Genomic DNA, 17,644 nt, shown 5'->3' on the forward strand with positions numbered 1-17,644 from the left:
GATTCTTAAAAAATAAATAGAATAAAAACTTCTGCCACAATTTTCAAAATCAGTCTGATGCAGAAAGCACAAGAGGAAAGAATTAAAGCAAGAATTATCAGACCTTTGATGTTGTGTATGTATATTTCAGCTATTCTAAGCTGCACAACATACTGCATATGTCAACATGTCTCACTTCCCGCCTTAGCATGATTCATATGGCTCTCTATAATTGTCTGTAGAAGGAACAACCCACCTGAATCACTCAGTCGAAATGCATCATTCACCTGGCTTTAAGTGATCAGGTCTAACAGAAGTAAACCCAGATGCGATGCCATCTGGATGCTTCTGGCTGAGCTCCAGTGGTCCAGGCACTGTAAAAGGCCTCCATTAGATCATGAAGGGTTGATTTATACCAGTTGGCTGAACACATTAAGGAGAATACTGCTCTGCCTGAAAGCAAAATGCAGTAGAGATGAAGTAATTAATACACCCCCTTTTTACCATCTCTGTTACTACCATACCCTGCATTTCTTTCTTGGTGGGGGTCAAGCATTTAGTTATATTGAATAAGGCCCTAATTGTATCGTTCCAGGGAGTTAAAGCCTGTTCTGTTCTAAGAATTCATATGCGTTTACATACCACTTAAGTCTAAAATATTGTACTGTGATGCAGTGTTGTTATTGTTACCTAAAACAGAAATAATTAAAAACTATTTCTATCAACTGCAATAAAGCTGAAATACAATATAAATGTGAGATGAAAAACTTTAAAAAAAATTTAAAAAGTAGAAATTATAACTAATTAAGTGTACATAAACTCAAAGAAGATTGAGATGAAGTACTAAAATTACTAAAAGCTAAACAGAAAAAAAGATGAATACTACATTAGTACTGTGTATAAACTGTGGTCCAGTAACAATGGTCCAGTATTTATTTTTTATTTTTAGATCAATTGTTTTTATGGCTCAATGACAAAAAGCTAAAAACCATTTAGTGCCATTTAGTGATGAATTCTTTACTCTGTATGAGTGGTTTTGTTGCAAAAAAAACTTGTAAACCAGGTGTCATCATGCAGTAAGTCAGCTTTTACAATATTTTTTGATGGTTAAAAGGTTAGGTTTAGGTTTAACAGTGTGCTCGTATTACTGTGGTCAGAGTGCCACTAAAGTTGATGGTTTTTATTAGCTCATCTGACCTCTGAACTGTGAATGTTTTTTTGTTTTTTTTGATCAAATTAAGACAACTAGGAAAATAGTTTGTTTCCCTAGTTTGTTATTGCTTATTTACAACTTTCTACATGCTAGTTTTAACACTGTTAAACAAGCTCATTGCTGTTAAAAGTGAAAGCCATATGTTTTATTTTGGTCACGCTCTGTAGCTTTGTATGTTTAAGGTTTTTACTATGCTTCTTCTAGGGATGTCCTGGGAGTGATGGCTATCCAGGATCCAAAGGTGATAAGGTATGATAATCAGAGTGTTTATTAATGAGAAATGGACTAGAGCAGTCAGTGTAAATCTCTCAAGAGTGTCACGGTGAATGAATGCAAGCCAAGGTCAAAGTGCTTCTCCACTGAAGTTCGTGGAAGTTCACGTGCCTGTGGTCATGACCGGCTGACCCTTTGTGTCCTGCTGTGACCTTTGACACTTTAGATGACTGCCCTCACATATTTAGCCTCCGAACAGAAGTCCAAGCTTGCAAAGACACTTCAGTATTCTTCAGCTTCCTTTTCTATTTCTGTTTCTTCTTACTGACTTCATGCTGATGTTCAAAAATCATCAATCATCAAAGTTTTCATCAATCAAACAAATAGTGGTGACATCATCGTAATATTTGCAAACTGAGCTGGCATTGGTCTTCTTTCTTGCATTTATTTACATACTGAAATGTGACTGGCCTTTCTTGCATCTATAGCCATTTTTACACTATAAACATAAAATGTCCTAAGTGTCATGGCAAAGAGGTTCTGATACATCATTTTCATGAAGGCAACATTTATATGATCCTTTAGAAATCATTAGAATATGCTGATTTGATGCAAGAAACATTTATTATTATTATCGATGCAGAAGATAGTTTTCACAAATATTAACTGTGACATCTGTAATTTTTTTTCATTTCAGGATTATTTGATGAATGGAGAGCTCAAAACAACAGTACTTATTTCAAATAGAATTTTTTTGTAACATAAATGTCTTGATCATTATAATGAATCCTTGCTGAATAATTATAACTTGAGTGGTGAAAGTCATGATAATTTCTGTAATATTTATCAGTTATCTGGTGGTGTCTAAACTGTTATGTACAGTGCTGTTTTACAGCATGCCTGCTTATACAATGCAGATGTGTGATGGAATTTTGTTTTTCATCCTAACAGTTCAGCTTTCATCAGCTTTGAGATTTGTTTAAGATTATAAGCATATTTTTTGCAGTCTTGCTCATCGTTGTGATGTTGTTTAGGGTGCCATTGGGCTTAAGGGCCGTCCAGGTCACCGTGGAGTCCAAGGACCTCCTGGGTCACCTGGGCTACCCACATTCTACCTGTGGAGAAACACACCTGAGGAATGGGCTGCATTTCAGGTGAGTTTTCTCTCTTTTTTTCCAGATTCTCCAAGTTTTCCGTCCCTGTCTGTGGTCTCCCTGTCTACAAAATTAAACTTTATACCTCATCCCTTTAAAGTGGCTGTCAATGCACAGCTGTATCTTGTGTAATAGCTCAGACGAGCACCACAGCCGTGATTGAATAAAGATGCCCTCAGAGAAAAAAAGAGCGAGGAAGGAATTCTCTCTTGTTACTGTAATGGGGTATTTGTTTCCTACAGTCTTTGAACTGTACATCCAGCAATCCAGCTGAGGGCAACGACTTTTCTACTCTTAGTGCTGCATTAGGTCAAAAGTTGTTCCTGTAACGGAAGGGGGTGATATGCCCTTTGCTCAAACCCAGAACAAAGTCACCTCAACACAATCAATCAGTATCACCCTTCATGTCAGTTTCCAGCTCGGTATCTCCAAATGCATCTGCTCTGATAATCGAAACCTCTGTCGAGCATGGTCTAATTAAAAGCAGCCTGTGACCTCGTAACTCATTCTGGGATATGTGTCCTGTGTGCAGCATGCTGCCTTTGTGAACGCCTTTGTAGTTTACAGGGCAGCTTTTAAGTCTAGAGTCTGGTTGGATGAGCATGGATCATTAAAATTTTAGTAAGACCAGAATGGTTATGGTTATGACTTTTGCCTTCATTAAAATGAATCCTCAAAGTAACGAAGAGAAAAGCTTCAAGAATAGACCAAGAATTACAAAAATACATATTTTGAATATAACCTAATTGGTGGGTAGTCTGAATGACTAACCAATGAATTTTCACAAGGAAGCTCAGTATAATTAGGCTGGTTTTGAGTTCTCCTGCACAATATATAGGGCTGCCCAATATATTGAAACAAAATCGTAATAAAGTCATGACATAATGCAATAGTCAAATCTTGAAGGGTGTAATTAAATAAATAAGTAAATATAAATAAATAAATAAATATATTTTGGTGAGCTGTAAAAATAAAAGTTTGATGGTTTAAATTATGAAAATGTAGATATTAAGGTCTATATTCAGTCTACTAAAAACTAAAAGTATTTTTATAGATTTTATTTAATACTTGATTTCTTATTTTGCAGTATAATACTATTATTTCAATATGTTTCTTATATTTTGCAGTATAATACTATTATTTCAATATGTTATTTATGTTTTGTTTGTTTTTATTCAATAATAATCACAATAAAAACATTTTTATAGTCATATTGAATGGGTCAAAAGCAATGGGAATGTGGCCTATAAAAACTGGAGTGGAAAGAGAGATTTTTTTAAACTCAACCGTTTGAGTTGGTTCTTGTAAACTGTATACCCAAGTATGAACGATCAACTATTTCATGTTTTTCTAAATTATTCAACCCTAAAGTGATATTTTACACTCAAAAAAGTCTTCAAAGTAAGGTCTTTTTCAGCTTTTTAAAATTATTTCATGTTCTATGCATATGCACTCCCCTTCTGAAATGATTCGTTCTTTACAAATATATATTTTTTCCCAAAAATTTATTATTTTCAAATAATCTTGAGCAATTTCTTATATTTTTCATATCACAATATACAGTGGGTACGGAAAGTATTCAGACCCCCTTAAATTTTTCACTCTTTGTTATATTGCAGCCATTTGCTAAAATCATTTAAGTTCATTTTTTTTCCTCATTAATGTACACACAGCACCCCATATTGACAGAAAAACACAGAATTGTTGACATTTTTGCAGATTTATTAAAAAAGAAAAACTGAAATATCACATGGTCCTAAGTATTCAGACCCTTTGCTGTGACACTCATATATTTAACTCAGGTGCTGTCCATTTCTTCTGATCATCCTTGAGATGGTTCTACACCTTCATTTGAGTCCAGCTGTGTTTGATTATACTGACTGGACTTGATTAGGAAAGCCACACACCTGTCTATATAAGACCTTACAGCTCACAGTGCATGTCAGAGCAAATGAGAATCATGAGGTCAAAGGAACCGCCTGAAGAGCTCAGAGACAGAATTGTGGCAAGGCACAGATCTGGCCAAGGTTACAAAAAATATATCGCAGAAAAACAAAATATGCCATTTTCCAATATTTTGCAGCTCTACAATCAGACACATTTTTAGGGGATGCATAATGTTAAACATGATTCAACATAGTGGAACATTAAAAGCTGGACTGTTTGTAGTTTGATACAATGTTCTAAAAACACAGCATTTATGGCATATAAGACATTCAAGAAACAAACAAAAAAAATCTCTCTGCATGCACATGGCTGTAGCTGTGAAAAACGCAACTTCTCAAAAGTGTTTTATCTGGTTCTTGGACAACAAATTGACCCATTTATGGCAAATAGAGCGTTTTTCTTGGCTTAACTTAACAGAGTATCAAATATTGCTTTAATATCAGCTGTGATGATAATAATGTGATAAGCATTAAGAGTCATATGATGGCTCAAAGATATTTTTCTCTCACTCTCTCCTCCAGCAAACGTCATTCTTCCAGCTTCTCCGTGCAGGTTGGCCTGTAAGTATACAGCACATATCTGTGAAATTTGTTAAGTTTCGGAACATGTAATCCCTGACTCTGTTCTGTTTTATGTGAGCTTGTAGAGAGCACAAGGTCCACCTGGTCTGGAAGGAGAGATGGGGAAACCTGGGCTGCAGGTGAGGTACCAGCTGGTTTAATAAGACTTTGATGAGGCTCAGCAACACCTGTGTTATGTAGCGCAGTACTTCCTGAGCTCAGATGACAACACCTGCTCTGCCAAATCATGATCTCTCTCTCTTAACTTTATTTACAAGGGGCCACCTGGGGAGCCAGGTGAACAAGGACGTCCAGGACGTTTGGGAGACATGGTAATATCCTATAATAAAATGTTGTCATTTTTATTAGGCAAGCATCATTTTTATTAGTGGTGCTTGCTAAGGCATCACTATTGCTGCTGTAATACTATTATTAACCTGCTAATCGTGCACCAAAAATGTTGTTGTCTTTAATTAGAATGTTATCATATCCGTAATAACCGAATATTTGCTTTTTGGTCAGAGCACGACATCATGTCAACCTCAAATTAGTGGCAATTAATTTGTTTTCTTTTTAATGTGTGGGAAAGGGAGGCAGTTATTAGACACACAACCCCACCCATCATTGCTGAGATTTAACCACAGATGTAAACAAAGACCCTTGTATCTGCGTTCCTCGTTGCGGTTTGTCAGATTTCATGTGACCGAGACAGAAATGAGCTTCTGTTAGCAATGAATGTACCACTCTGTGAAAGAGCAGATAGATGGATGGATGGATGTCATTGACTTTGAATGTTGCTAAACGAGGAGCTGTAATTCAGCATGACCTCTGATGAATTGCATAGTGACCAATCACAGGCATGTGTTTATGTGTGTGGTCCTCTCCGTTCAGTGCATGTCTGGCCACATTTCACTTATATCTATCACTTGCATACACTGATTTTAACTGCACATGAAATGATGAATGCTTCCAGGTGGTGTTCGTGTTCCTAAATCTTAAGGGCTCGCCAAATAAAATCTTACATTAATAAAAAGCCTAATGCATTTTGACATATACATCCTGCCTGTTTATATACTGTATAACATTGTTAACAAGATACGTTAGGCTGGCAACAACACTATCTAGAGCCGTTGTTGTATTTAACGTTAACACCAACAAATTACATTTTAAATTAATCCACCTTAAGCCCTCATTAAAGCATTTTTAATATGCTCTTAATAACTGCTGAAAATAAATTTCACCTCAGTGTGTACAAAGAAAATATACTTATAATGGAAGGCCAAATTACTTTTAAAGCAATGTACCTTTGTTTAGATGTAGGTTGGAAAGCCGGCGTTTAAACTCATTTATAGCAGAGCAATTTTTGCGAAACCAGAGTGGAGCCTTTCATATACTGTACTATTATATTTGGTACCTGCAGACCCAAGCAAACAGCACTGTAATATTATTAGACATTAATAATGTAGCTACAGTTATTAGTGCATGCTATTATGATGAACATAGAAATGTGTTGTTTCTTAATGTATGATTATTAGGCAATTTTTTATGTGCTATTCATTCAGGGTGACCGTGGCCCAAAAGGTGTGATAGGCAGAGCAGGGCTCTTTGGAAAGGATGGAGAAAATGGGTTGGATGGGCCTCTGGGGCCTCCAGGGATTCCAGGACCAAAGGTCAAGTGATATTCATATTCAAGCTTACACTGAAGTTTACATTTTGAAGCAATTCATCTCAGCATCCTGCTCTGGAAGTGTTTTATTATGTCATGTTTTCTGATTCTTTTGGTGTGTTAACAGTTCATTTTGAAATGCAGGGTCCTTTAGGCTATAAAGGAGAATCAGGCTCACCAGGAGAGAAAGGAGAGGAGGTAAGAGTTATGAGTGGTGAAACTAGTAACTAAAATATTGTAGATTCAAATCCCATTGATATGCCATCCATGAACCATCTTTTTTTTTTTTTTTGCCTAAGGACTTACACTGTTCTTGTTGCAGGGTATTGCCGGACCAGAGGGTCCATGTGGAGATATGGGAAAAGTCGGTGAGAAAGTAAGCCATGATTAAACCAATAATCAATAAATCCTAGCACCTCATGTAATTGAGTGCATTCTTTGAGATAATGGTATATATTATGCCATCTAGTGGTCAGGCAAAGAACTACTGTATTAAATAGGCACTTATTTTTTTATGTCTTATTATCCATTTCTATAATCTACAGTTGCATAATGCTAAGAAAACTGCCTGATAATTGCAAGTGTTTATGAAAATCTGTGGTTCACATTTTCAGGGTTCAAAGGGAGCACCTGGCTCTCCTGGTCCTGTCGGCCCTCCTGTAAGTTATCTAACTATGATTGAAGCAACATTCATAGAAACTGTGAATGAACAGAATAAGAAAATGCTTATTAAATATACATATTAACCTAATATTCCTTTTCAGCATCTTGCCTGATTGTATTTTAATTCTTCTTCAGGGTCCACAAGGCATAAGAGGGTTGGAGGGCCCTGAAGGTCATCCAGGGCCAGATGTAAGTGAATACAAAATAACTATAGTGCAATAAATTCTCAATATTTGTTTATCAAATGCACAGATCTACATAGTTGCACATTAATTTTGACATCAAGTTGTAGTTGTCTGTTAATGTTATTGTTTACAGGGGGAAGATGGGGTGGAGGGACCACCAGGCCTTCCAGGTCCACCAGTAAGTAATACAGAACATCATAAATCAGTTATTTCTAATATGCTCATCTGAAACATTTATTATCACAGTTAAAATCAATTGTGCTAGTTAATATTTTTATTGAAAGCTTGATGCATATTTTTTTAAGGATTGAAAAGAAAATCATACCCCACATTTTTGAATGGTAGTGTATGATTTGTGTATTAAATTAGATCTCAGCTTATTTAAATATTTGCAGGGAGCTCCTGGTTGGACAGGTGTGGTTGGTGCCCAGGGCCCTAATGGGTCTCGTGTAAGTGTTTAGCTTTTTTCTCATACATTTCCACTCAGTTTGTCTGTTACATACTAACAATTTCTGTTTTATTTTCTAGGGGGAGCCTGGGCCTCCAGGAGCTGTTGGTCTTCCGGGGCCACAGGTATGTTATTTATTATTTGTGACAGCTTAAATTTACTGATTAATTACCTCTACATAATCGCTATGTCATTATTAGGGTCCCCAGGGATTAGAGGGACAGATGGGGCCTCCAGGACCAAGGGGTCTGCAGGTGAATGTTTGTTCTGCTACAATGCATCTAATTGATTGATTAAAGAGATAGTCAGAGATTGGATAACTGAACGTTATGTTATTTCACATAGATATCTGCATACTAATATGTGCATACTAAAATACCAAGACACCAACACACAATTTACTACTTGATCATAATCTATATTATTGTATTCACATGCTTTTCTACTAGGGACTGTCAGGCCGGGAAGGTTTACCTGGTCCCAAAGGAGAACCTGTTAGTACTCTTTTCTCACAGAGTGAATGACTGTATCTTTCTTTAATTTGCTTTGATCTTCTTACTCATTAAAGATTAAGACATGATGCTGTTTAATGCTCTATCACAAGATGTTTAATATGAACACATCTAATGTTCAGAAGTTTGCAGTCAGATTTTCTAATGTTTTTGAAAGAAGTCTCATGTGCTCACCAAAGCTGCATATATTTGATCAAAATACAGTATAAACAGTAATATTGTGAAATATTTTTACTGTTTTCTATTTTTTATTTAATTTTTTTATGTCAAAGTTGAATTTTTAGCAGCACAACTGTTTTCAACTGTCTTCAACTGAAAACATTTGTGCTGTTTAATATTTTTGTGAAAACAATTTTACATTTTTATTTCAGTATTCTCAGATGTATAATGTCTATGTTAAAACATATATTTAAGGGGAAAAACAAATGCTTTTGAAAACACTTTTAATGCATTTTAATTTAATGCATCCTTGCTGAATAAAATTTGGTAATTAAAAAAATAATTACTGACTTTTGGATGATATTGTACCTTATCCCTGCTCATGTACAGGGCCCTGCCGGGCCAGTGGGCCTCAGAGGAGAGCCAGGATTTGAAGGATTAATGGTAAGAGCCAAATTCAGTGTGAAGAGGGTTTTATTTTTTTTACGTAACGTCTTTTTTTAATATATATATATATAACTGTGTCTTTCAAATTTAACCTATGTAATTTCCTATTTTTCACATGTTCTGGTGAATTTATTTTTTCTTTATTTTTTTCTTTAGGGTGTATTAGGAATACCAGGTCCAAAAGGTTTTACTGGTATCAAAGTAAGCTAATGCTCTCTATTTTTTCCTTGACTACTGAGTTTTTATTTTGGCTCTAATGGCTTTACTGTCTTTTAAGGGAAACAGAGGACCTGATGGAGACCAGGGAGACATTGGACCTAAAGGAAACAAAGTAAACATTTAACTATGAATTAGTTTAGAGTATATATCATGTCTACATTTCCCCCCAAATTGATGTAATAGGGTTAAATTGTCACTTGTTGATAACTGTATTTTCCTCCCAGGGTGCTAGAGGAGCCCCAGGGATACAGGGCATTCAAAGTGAGCAGGGACCAACAGGCTTTCCTGGTTTCCCAGGCATCAGAGGTCTGCCAGGACCAAACGGGATCCAGGTATGAGTTACATTAATATTGCTTTGCTAATATTTTAAAATTTTGAAACATATATAATAAAATACATCAATATCCTCACACAGGGAGAGGATGGAGAAGCTGGTCCTCATGGCAAAGTGGGAAAGGAGGGGCCAAAGGTCAGAGTTGCTCTGTATTACATGCATTAAGATTTTCAGTGTCTCAAACTGAGTGTAATATTCTCCAATGTGACATGTCCGTCTTGATTTTACTGAAGGGTAGCAAAGGTCTTGAAGGCCTCCCTGGAAAGCCTAGTCCTAGAGGCCCAAAGGTAATACACTTTATGGTGTATTGTCATATAATATGGTTCTAAGCTTTAAGGCATTATAAATAGATCTTTTCATGTAGATGAGCTGTGTCATATTGATTTTAATAAAGTCTCATGACTAATTTTCAGGGTCGAACAGGGCAGAGGGGTCACACTGGTATGCCTGGACTTCCTGTAAGTGTTCATACTCAAAAGCTGAGACTAGTGTCAAACTTTGTGTCGATTGGTGATGATGTCAGTGTTGATGGTGTTTATTGTAGGGTTTACCTGGCCCACCTGGACCTGTTGGAACTGAAGGAAAGCCTGGTACACAGGTTCCCATTCTATATTCTAATACCATGAACTGTAACTAAAAAAAATATCATTGATGCATTTCTACATCAATTAAATATAAATATATAACAATAAGATATTGTGCGAAAACATGAAGAAGCATTATATTGTGGCTTCTAATTCTAGATTTATTCTGACACATGAAGACACATATGGGTTCAGATGATATTCAAAATAATATTTGTTTGAAGAAATTAAATTATATATGTTATATGTATATATACTGTATATATTATTTTATGTTTATTATTATTATTATATAAAAAGTGTGTGGGATATTATTACAATTACTATAAACAGCTCAGTAAAGACTCTAGTAGAGATAAACAGGTACATCAACGATTATTTTAACCAACACTTGATGCCACATGTTGAGACTGTAGAAGGTTCGAATTGATTCTCATTGTTCTTTCTTGTGCTCCAGGGACTGCAAGGCCTTGTGGGTAATACAGGAAGTAAAGGACTAATGGTGGGTTCAGCACTCTTAACAGAATAGCCCACCTTTCAATTGTTTAAAAGTCTGTATTGATTTTATTAATGTAGTCTTTAGCTACTAGGCTGAAATGGTTTATTTAGCTATCACTGCTAAGCTTTCATATTGAGCACCTCAGACTTTATTTACCATTAATGAGCCATTTTTGGCAGTGAAAGGAGCTCTATAATGCAGATTGTTGTCATGAATCCAACAGACTGAGCTCCCGGTGCAGAGCAAATTAAAAAAACGATGATCACATTTTATAGAGGATGGGCTATGCCTTTTATGAATCATAAAGAGGTTATACAAACAAAGACAGCCTTTCCAGGAACTTAGTGGGCACCAGTGTTTTTGCACAGCTTGTCAAAGTTTAATTTGCACCCTACCAGCCATAAATGACTCTAGTAAAATGCAGTAGGCGAGAAGAGTAATGGTCAGTGGTGGCAGCAGAAAACACATGAACACACATGCTTTTAAAGTCTTGGTTGGTTTCTCAAACCTCAGGGATTGCAAGGTATTCCTGGAGAACGTGGTCAGGATGGACCCCCAGGATATATGGTGAGTTTTCTTCTCTATTAATGTGTTTAACGCACATCTTTAGAATCACTTCAAAGTGTATTAGTCGGCTGTGCCTGAAGCTCAATATCTTATTCATAAGCACAAGAATGATGACAAAATATCAGTATATTTGAAAATTCATTCCTGCTTGCAAGGAGGACAGCCTTCTGACCCTCGAACCAAAATTACTTATCGGACTTGCCAATTTTATTACCTACAGTACCTGCATTTAGAACACAAAAAATAAATTGAATCCATATTACATATTATTTTTCATCCTATTGAATTTGCTACACTTTGCATCCAAATCAGGGAATAAGCTGTTAAATTTTCATAATTTATTCTTGGCACATCAGCTTTTCAATATCCGGCTGAAAAATGATTGTTCTTGAGTTGAGGGTGTTGAAGTTATATGTCTTTGTTCTTTACTTTTTGTTTAGTTTTTTTGCTTTGCATTGCATCTCTATGTACATAATGCAGATGATTACACTCACATATATTCTACTCTTCTTTTCTCACACAACAACAGAGCCCATGCAAATTGAGATCAAAGCTTTGAATCAGTCATTGTTTGTGTACATTTACATTTACATTTATTCATTTAGCTGACGCTTTTATCCAAAGCGACTTACAATTGCTATATATGTCAGAGGTCGCACGCCTCTGGAGCAACTAGGGGTTAAGTGTCTTGCTCAGGGACACATTGGTGTCTCACAGTGGATTCGAACCCGGGTCTCTCACACCAAAGGCATGTGTCTTATCCACTGCGCCATCACCACCTCCTGTACCTTGTCTTGTAAATATGCTTTGTAGTCTTGTCTTACAAACTTGAATCCTATAAAGCAACTACTGTTGTGTCTGAGCCGATTAACTCAACTCTTGACCCCATGGCTTCTACATTTACACAAAAAATCTATTTCAAATAAGTGATGTGAAGAAAAGGTCAGTGTCCACAAAAAATATTAAGCAGCAAAGACCAAAGAAGTGGAGTAATGACGGAAGAATATTCAGCTTTGTCACTGCAGGAGTAAATTACAATCTAAAATGTATTCAAATAGAAAACAGTCATTTTAAATTATTATTAATAATTTATGGTTAATAACATTATTAATAATATTTCTCAATATTAATGTTTTCACTGTATTTTCATCAAATAAATGCAGCCTTTACGTCATATTAGCATTCAATTGCATGCAGAGGATTAATTTTACCTAGTCAATGAGCATTTTATCAAAACAAAATCATCAGTAGAGAGTTAACAATTTACAAACAGACCACTATTAGATAGATAGATAGATAGATAGATAGATAGACTGTTAACCCTCTACTGAAGATTTTGTTTTGATTGACAGGGTCCATCTGGACAGGAGGGGCCTATGGGCAGTCCTGGGCCACTAGGAGAGAGGGTATGTTGATGATTTTTTTTAGCTCTCATATAAATTGTAATCATGCTGCTAATTTTCAGGAGGTTTTGTCATTTGTGGTTATTTCAGGGTTTCCCTGGACAGACGGGAGCAGTGGGACCGCAGGGCCCTGTTGGCATGTATGTAAGTGACCCCTCTACAGGGCTCTTATAGAGAGAGAGGGAGTGGGATGAGGAGAATAATGTTTAAGATTGATGTTTTGACATAGCCAGCTCAATCTCTTGTATTCTCTTAAGGGTTTTCCAGGAAACGTGGGTATGAGAGGAAGACCAGGCCACAGTGGAGACAGAGTAATGACAAATTATACTTTAACTATCCCATATTAACAGTAATATGTCTTTAATAAATTATGCTGTTGTACATTTGTACAGTTATAATATCGAAGCTCATCTACAGATAAAGGCTCCATTCTAATCCTTTGTGAGCTGCCTTGCAGTCTTTCTAAGCAACTCCCTAACCAAAATGGAACCTCATAAATGACTATGCATTCAGGGATTCCCTTATCCATTACAAGGTGTATTGTTTATTGTTTAAAGGATCAACCTTCCTATTGGGATGATGAAAATCTAAAAATCTAGACAGCTCACTTGGGTTTAGAACAGAGCCACACTGTTTTTAGCCTTTATAATAGTAACTTGAGGTAAAAGAGGACATTTGTTTTCTTATAGGGAGAGCCAGGTCTAAGAGGGCCTCCTGGACAAACTGGGAAGCCTGGACCACCAGTAAGTGTGTGAGGGATCAAGTATAAACACTGAGATCCTAAATAAAGCAGATCATTTCTTATTTTAAATTTTGGTAATTTGTTTTATTCAATGGATAAACGTAGTTTGGTTTCCACTGCTGCAACACTGTCATTTGCATGCTGCGATAACTAATATTCCCAAATTTTATGTATGTTATTTAGGGTCCCCCTGGGCCAGTAGGAGAAAAGGGACCACCAGGACCCCAGGTATATACAGTACCACTTCTCCAGGAAAATATAAGATCTTAACCTTACTAGTTCAGTGGAATTTGATTTATCAAAAAGAAGTGCTGAAATATAAAGTACTTCATTTTTTTTCCTTCAATTGTAAACCATGGGTTACATCTCTACAGGGCCGTCAAGGAGAGACTGGGCATCGGGGAACAGATGGGCCATGTGTGAGCACACAAGCAACCCTTTCATTTACATTTTATCACTATTTGGCTGATAATTTTTAAACACTTATTTGTTCTGATTGATTGTCTAATATAGGGTCTTCCAGGACTTCAGGGGGTTAGTGGGGTCATTGGAAAACCAGGACCCCATGGCAGTAAAGGACCCCCAGGGGACCCTGGGCTAAACGGTCCCCCAGGTATTCCGGTAAGTAATAATTCTCCCTATCATACTTGATGAAAAGCTTTGTGACATGAAGAACATCAAGTTAAAATTGCTGCAAATCTTTCTTCAGGGTCCACAGGGGCCAAATGGACTGCCAGGTATAGATGGGGAAAAAGGAGAAAAGGTGACTGAAGTAATATATGAGATTTAGAGAATCACAAATTGTGCTTCCTTATGAAATCACTAAAAATGTCTATAATTGCGCAGGGAATGATGGGCCCTCCTGGTGATGACGGGCCTCTTGGACTGGAAGGGCCACAGGTTAGATTGGCATGGAGCTGCGTAACTATTTGGTCTTTGTTCAGAGACCATATTTGTCTTTGTTACAGGCCATACATTACAGAGATTTTACCATGGTTATATAGTATTTTAATGAAAGAGGATAAAATCACTGTGATACACAGCATTGTTGTAGCTTCAAGAAACTGGTGGCAACAGAGATGTGATGAAAGCTCTCTGACCTCTGCAGGGTCCATCTGGTCCGACAGGTTTGGAGGGGCCTCCTGGAACAAAAGGTGATAAGGTATGGAGAAATAATTATTAAATTCTATTTCATTGACACAGTAACATTCATAAAGGCTGTTTTGGCTTTAAAATTTTTTTTTATATATAATTCAATGTTCTTGCAGGGGGACAGAGGTCCCTTTGGAAAGCATGGTCTTCAAGGACCAAAAGGAGACATTGGCCCTCCAGGTGCTGAGGGTCCAATGGGTCCACCAGGCCCAGCAGGCATTGAGGTGTAGAGAGCCGTTTCTTAATGTTGGCACAACTGTGCAATTTAACCCTAAAGTCATCTGTCTCCAATACAATCAGTCTCACTGTCCCTGTAAGAGTAATATTGGTGTTTTCTCCTGTTGAAGGGTGATGCTGGTCCAGTTGGTGTTGCTGGTGATCCTGGCCCTAAAGGAGAGAAGGTCATATATATTTTATAGCTAGTGTCATTTCACAAGGGAAAATACTGTTGTACTATATTTCATTGTTTTCCTCAGGGTGATATTGGCCCACGAGGATTTACTGGTTTAGAGGGGCCATGGGGAGACGTGGGGGAGCAGGGAGAGAGGGGGCTCAAGGGAGCCAAGGGCCAAATCGGACTCCAAGTAAGTGCAAACTAGCATTTCACGTTATGTTTACATAGACTGTCATGTTTTTTTTACCATTTGATATACTACAAATCAAAGTTTTTACTTTTCTTATTCCGCAAGGATGCGTTAAGTTTATCAAAAGGGACAGTAAAGACATGTTACAAAAGTTTTTATTTTAAATAAATGCTGTTTATCAATGAATCCTGGTAAAATGTACTACGGTTTCCACAAAAATATAAAGCAGCACAAATGTAACAATCATGTGATCATTCAGCATTGCCTTTGCAGGAATAAATTACATTTTTAAATATATTAAAATAGAAAACGTTCATTGAAGTCAAATAAATGCAGCAAGAACACATGAGCAAGAAACTTAAGAGCATAAGAGAAAAATCTTACCAACCCGAAATTTTCAATGGTATAGTGTAGGCATTTTTCCAAATTTAAACACTAAAATACATGGTATCTTGTCAGTGCTTGTTTGTGTCAATTTGTTTGTAATTGTGTGTGTGAACGTTGGCTGCTTTTATGTTAGGGTGAGTCAGGCCTCATGGGTGGTTTTGGACCTCCTGGCCTAAAAGCTGTAGAGGTGAGTGCTGAGAGTGAATGACCCCAATATTCATGTGATATGGCCACATAGTTGACATTACTAATAAAACAGTTCCTCTTTTCTTTAAGGGTGGACCAGGCCATCTAGGATTGGTGGGGCCTGATGGACCTCCAGGAAGCAAGGTAGCGAGTTTGATTGTTCACTTAGAGCATCTTTGGATTATTTTATTTATATTTATGGTCTAAAATTAGGCTTCTCTTTTAGGGGGAGGTTGGGCCAAATGGTTTACTTGGTGAGCCAGGAGATGCTGGACCTGAGGTTCTGATCAACTTGAAAACATATTATTGTATATGTGCATAACATATAATTTGTTTTACACTGAATTGAAATTCTTTGGATGTCAAAAGAATGGCTGATTTATTACTGATATCTGTGCTTCAGGGAATTGCAGGTACCAAAGGCGTGCGAGGTGATGCAGGAAAAGTCGGGACACAGGTAAAGATCATTTCTTTGCATTTATATTCCTCCCCCGGATAATCTGTTCTTGATAGTTTATTCTTATGGGATCTCTTGGGGAAACTGGGAAATATCAAATTAATTTTTATCTTAAGAGTAACTCATTAATTTTCATATCTTGGTCTACAGGGAGGTTTTGGCTCAGTAGGTCCCCAAGGTCTTTTGGGTCCTAAAGGTCTCCCAGGGCCTGAAGGGGAGAAAGGAGACTCAGGAGATAAAGGAGAACCAGGGGTGGAGGTGAGTTTGTAATGAAATACACTAAGATGGAAACTCATGATTTCTTCTTTAAATTGCCTGTGAATCCACTACATGTTCAAAATAAAGCAATTTCTTCCCTTTAGGGGCCAGATGGCCTTCAAGGCATTCAAGGACCACCGGGACTGCCTGGTTTGGAGGTACAGACCATAAAAAAACCCAGAATATTGCATTTGTTTAATGAGATGTTGTGGCGTTTTGGGCTTGTCTGTTTATATAAATACAGTACATGTGATTGATTTACCCAATTATATCAATTCGAAACTCTGTTAGGGTCCAGAAGGTGAGGCAGGGGTACGTGGCTCACCAGGTCTGCCAGGAGCTCAGGTCAGTGCCCAGTGAGATAAAATATTTACAGCAAAGAGACAACAAATAGATTTACCTTATCATAATTCTGCCTTTGTTTTAACTGCTGAATCATCAAAGCCCTTAACGAGTTTTGTTTGTTGCAGGGCCGCATGGGTAACCCAGGACCTGAAGGAAGAGAAGGCATGAAAGGAGAGAAGGTAAGGTCATAATGTTCTCTTTTTCCCTATCTGCTATCTAAAATAAAAGTTCTTCCTTTTTGCCTTTGTCCTTGCTGTCAGATATAAGAACTGTGTTTGAGAATGCAGATTTTCCAGGGCGCTTATCTGCAATTTAATTTTAAATTTGAATTTGCTTGATGCATTTTTAGGGAGATCAAGGCAAGGATGGAGGACCTGGAAAAATGGGTCACATTGGACGGCGGGTAAGATGCGATATGCCCTTTTAGTACCCTCTTATACTATTTAATGACTCCAAATCTCTAAGTTAAAGCCAAAGAAGTTTAGCAACATTATTGTGTCATTATGTACTTAGATATTTTAGACTCTGATGTCATGTATGTAATAATGCAGGGCAAACGTTTGGAAGATGGTGGTGATTATATTTGATAAACTGATTTTTTTTGTTTGTTGGTGCTTGACATCTAAAGGGTAAAAGAGGCAAAGCAGGGTTGAGAGGGACCAGAGGACCAAGAGGAGAAAAGGTCAGAGTTCAGAGATGATATCAACAATGACAACATGGCAGTTAAAGACATAATGAGATTAATTCTTTAATTTCATGGTTTGAATTGGACATTAAGTAT

General features: G+C 37.0%; 1 protein-coding gene across 1 annotated transcript in view; it reads left to right on the top strand.

The window, feature by feature from the left end:
* Positions 1–17,644, top strand: part of LOC306862764 (uncharacterized protein) — a 61,345-nt gene that overhangs the window by 36,766 nt on the left and 6,935 nt on the right. The window contains exons 8-55 of the mRNA XM_079405742.1: positions 1,397–1,441; positions 2,440–2,559; positions 5,028–5,066; positions 5,153–5,206; positions 5,345–5,398; positions 6,629–6,736; positions 6,877–6,930; positions 7,055–7,108; positions 7,347–7,391; positions 7,531–7,584; positions 7,714–7,758; positions 7,976–8,029; positions 8,109–8,153; positions 8,229–8,282; positions 8,478–8,522; positions 9,090–9,143; positions 9,303–9,347; positions 9,424–9,477; positions 9,590–9,697; positions 9,781–9,834; positions 9,933–9,986; positions 10,113–10,157; positions 10,244–10,297; positions 10,741–10,785; positions 11,296–11,349; positions 12,702–12,755; positions 12,843–12,896; positions 13,010–13,063; positions 13,442–13,495; positions 13,678–13,722; positions 13,869–13,913; positions 14,008–14,115; positions 14,204–14,257; positions 14,341–14,394; positions 14,603–14,656; positions 14,763–14,870; positions 14,994–15,047; positions 15,123–15,230; positions 15,751–15,804; positions 15,894–15,947; positions 16,030–16,083; positions 16,207–16,260; positions 16,411–16,518; positions 16,623–16,676; positions 16,810–16,863; positions 16,989–17,042; positions 17,213–17,266; positions 17,492–17,545. Coding sequence (XP_079261868.1) covers positions 1,397–1,441; positions 2,440–2,559; positions 5,028–5,066; positions 5,153–5,206; positions 5,345–5,398; positions 6,629–6,736; positions 6,877–6,930; positions 7,055–7,108; positions 7,347–7,391; positions 7,531–7,584; positions 7,714–7,758; positions 7,976–8,029; positions 8,109–8,153; positions 8,229–8,282; positions 8,478–8,522; positions 9,090–9,143; positions 9,303–9,347; positions 9,424–9,477; positions 9,590–9,697; positions 9,781–9,834; positions 9,933–9,986; positions 10,113–10,157; positions 10,244–10,297; positions 10,741–10,785; positions 11,296–11,349; positions 12,702–12,755; positions 12,843–12,896; positions 13,010–13,063; positions 13,442–13,495; positions 13,678–13,722; positions 13,869–13,913; positions 14,008–14,115; positions 14,204–14,257; positions 14,341–14,394; positions 14,603–14,656; positions 14,763–14,870; positions 14,994–15,047; positions 15,123–15,230; positions 15,751–15,804; positions 15,894–15,947; positions 16,030–16,083; positions 16,207–16,260; positions 16,411–16,518; positions 16,623–16,676; positions 16,810–16,863; positions 16,989–17,042; positions 17,213–17,266; positions 17,492–17,545 — 2,877 coding nt within the window. The remainder of the gene's footprint in view (positions 1–1,396; positions 1,442–2,439; positions 2,560–5,027; positions 5,067–5,152; positions 5,207–5,344; positions 5,399–6,628; positions 6,737–6,876; positions 6,931–7,054; positions 7,109–7,346; positions 7,392–7,530; positions 7,585–7,713; positions 7,759–7,975; positions 8,030–8,108; positions 8,154–8,228; positions 8,283–8,477; positions 8,523–9,089; positions 9,144–9,302; positions 9,348–9,423; positions 9,478–9,589; positions 9,698–9,780; positions 9,835–9,932; positions 9,987–10,112; positions 10,158–10,243; positions 10,298–10,740; positions 10,786–11,295; positions 11,350–12,701; positions 12,756–12,842; positions 12,897–13,009; positions 13,064–13,441; positions 13,496–13,677; positions 13,723–13,868; positions 13,914–14,007; positions 14,116–14,203; positions 14,258–14,340; positions 14,395–14,602; positions 14,657–14,762; positions 14,871–14,993; positions 15,048–15,122; positions 15,231–15,750; positions 15,805–15,893; positions 15,948–16,029; positions 16,084–16,206; positions 16,261–16,410; positions 16,519–16,622; positions 16,677–16,809; positions 16,864–16,988; positions 17,043–17,212; positions 17,267–17,491; positions 17,546–17,644) is intronic.

The sequence above is a fragment of the Barbus barbus genome (genome assembly GCF_936440315.1).
Source record: "Barbus barbus genome assembly, chromosome: 43".
In the NCBI taxonomy this organism is placed as follows: domain Eukaryota; kingdom Metazoa; phylum Chordata; class Actinopteri; order Cypriniformes; family Cyprinidae; genus Barbus; species Barbus barbus.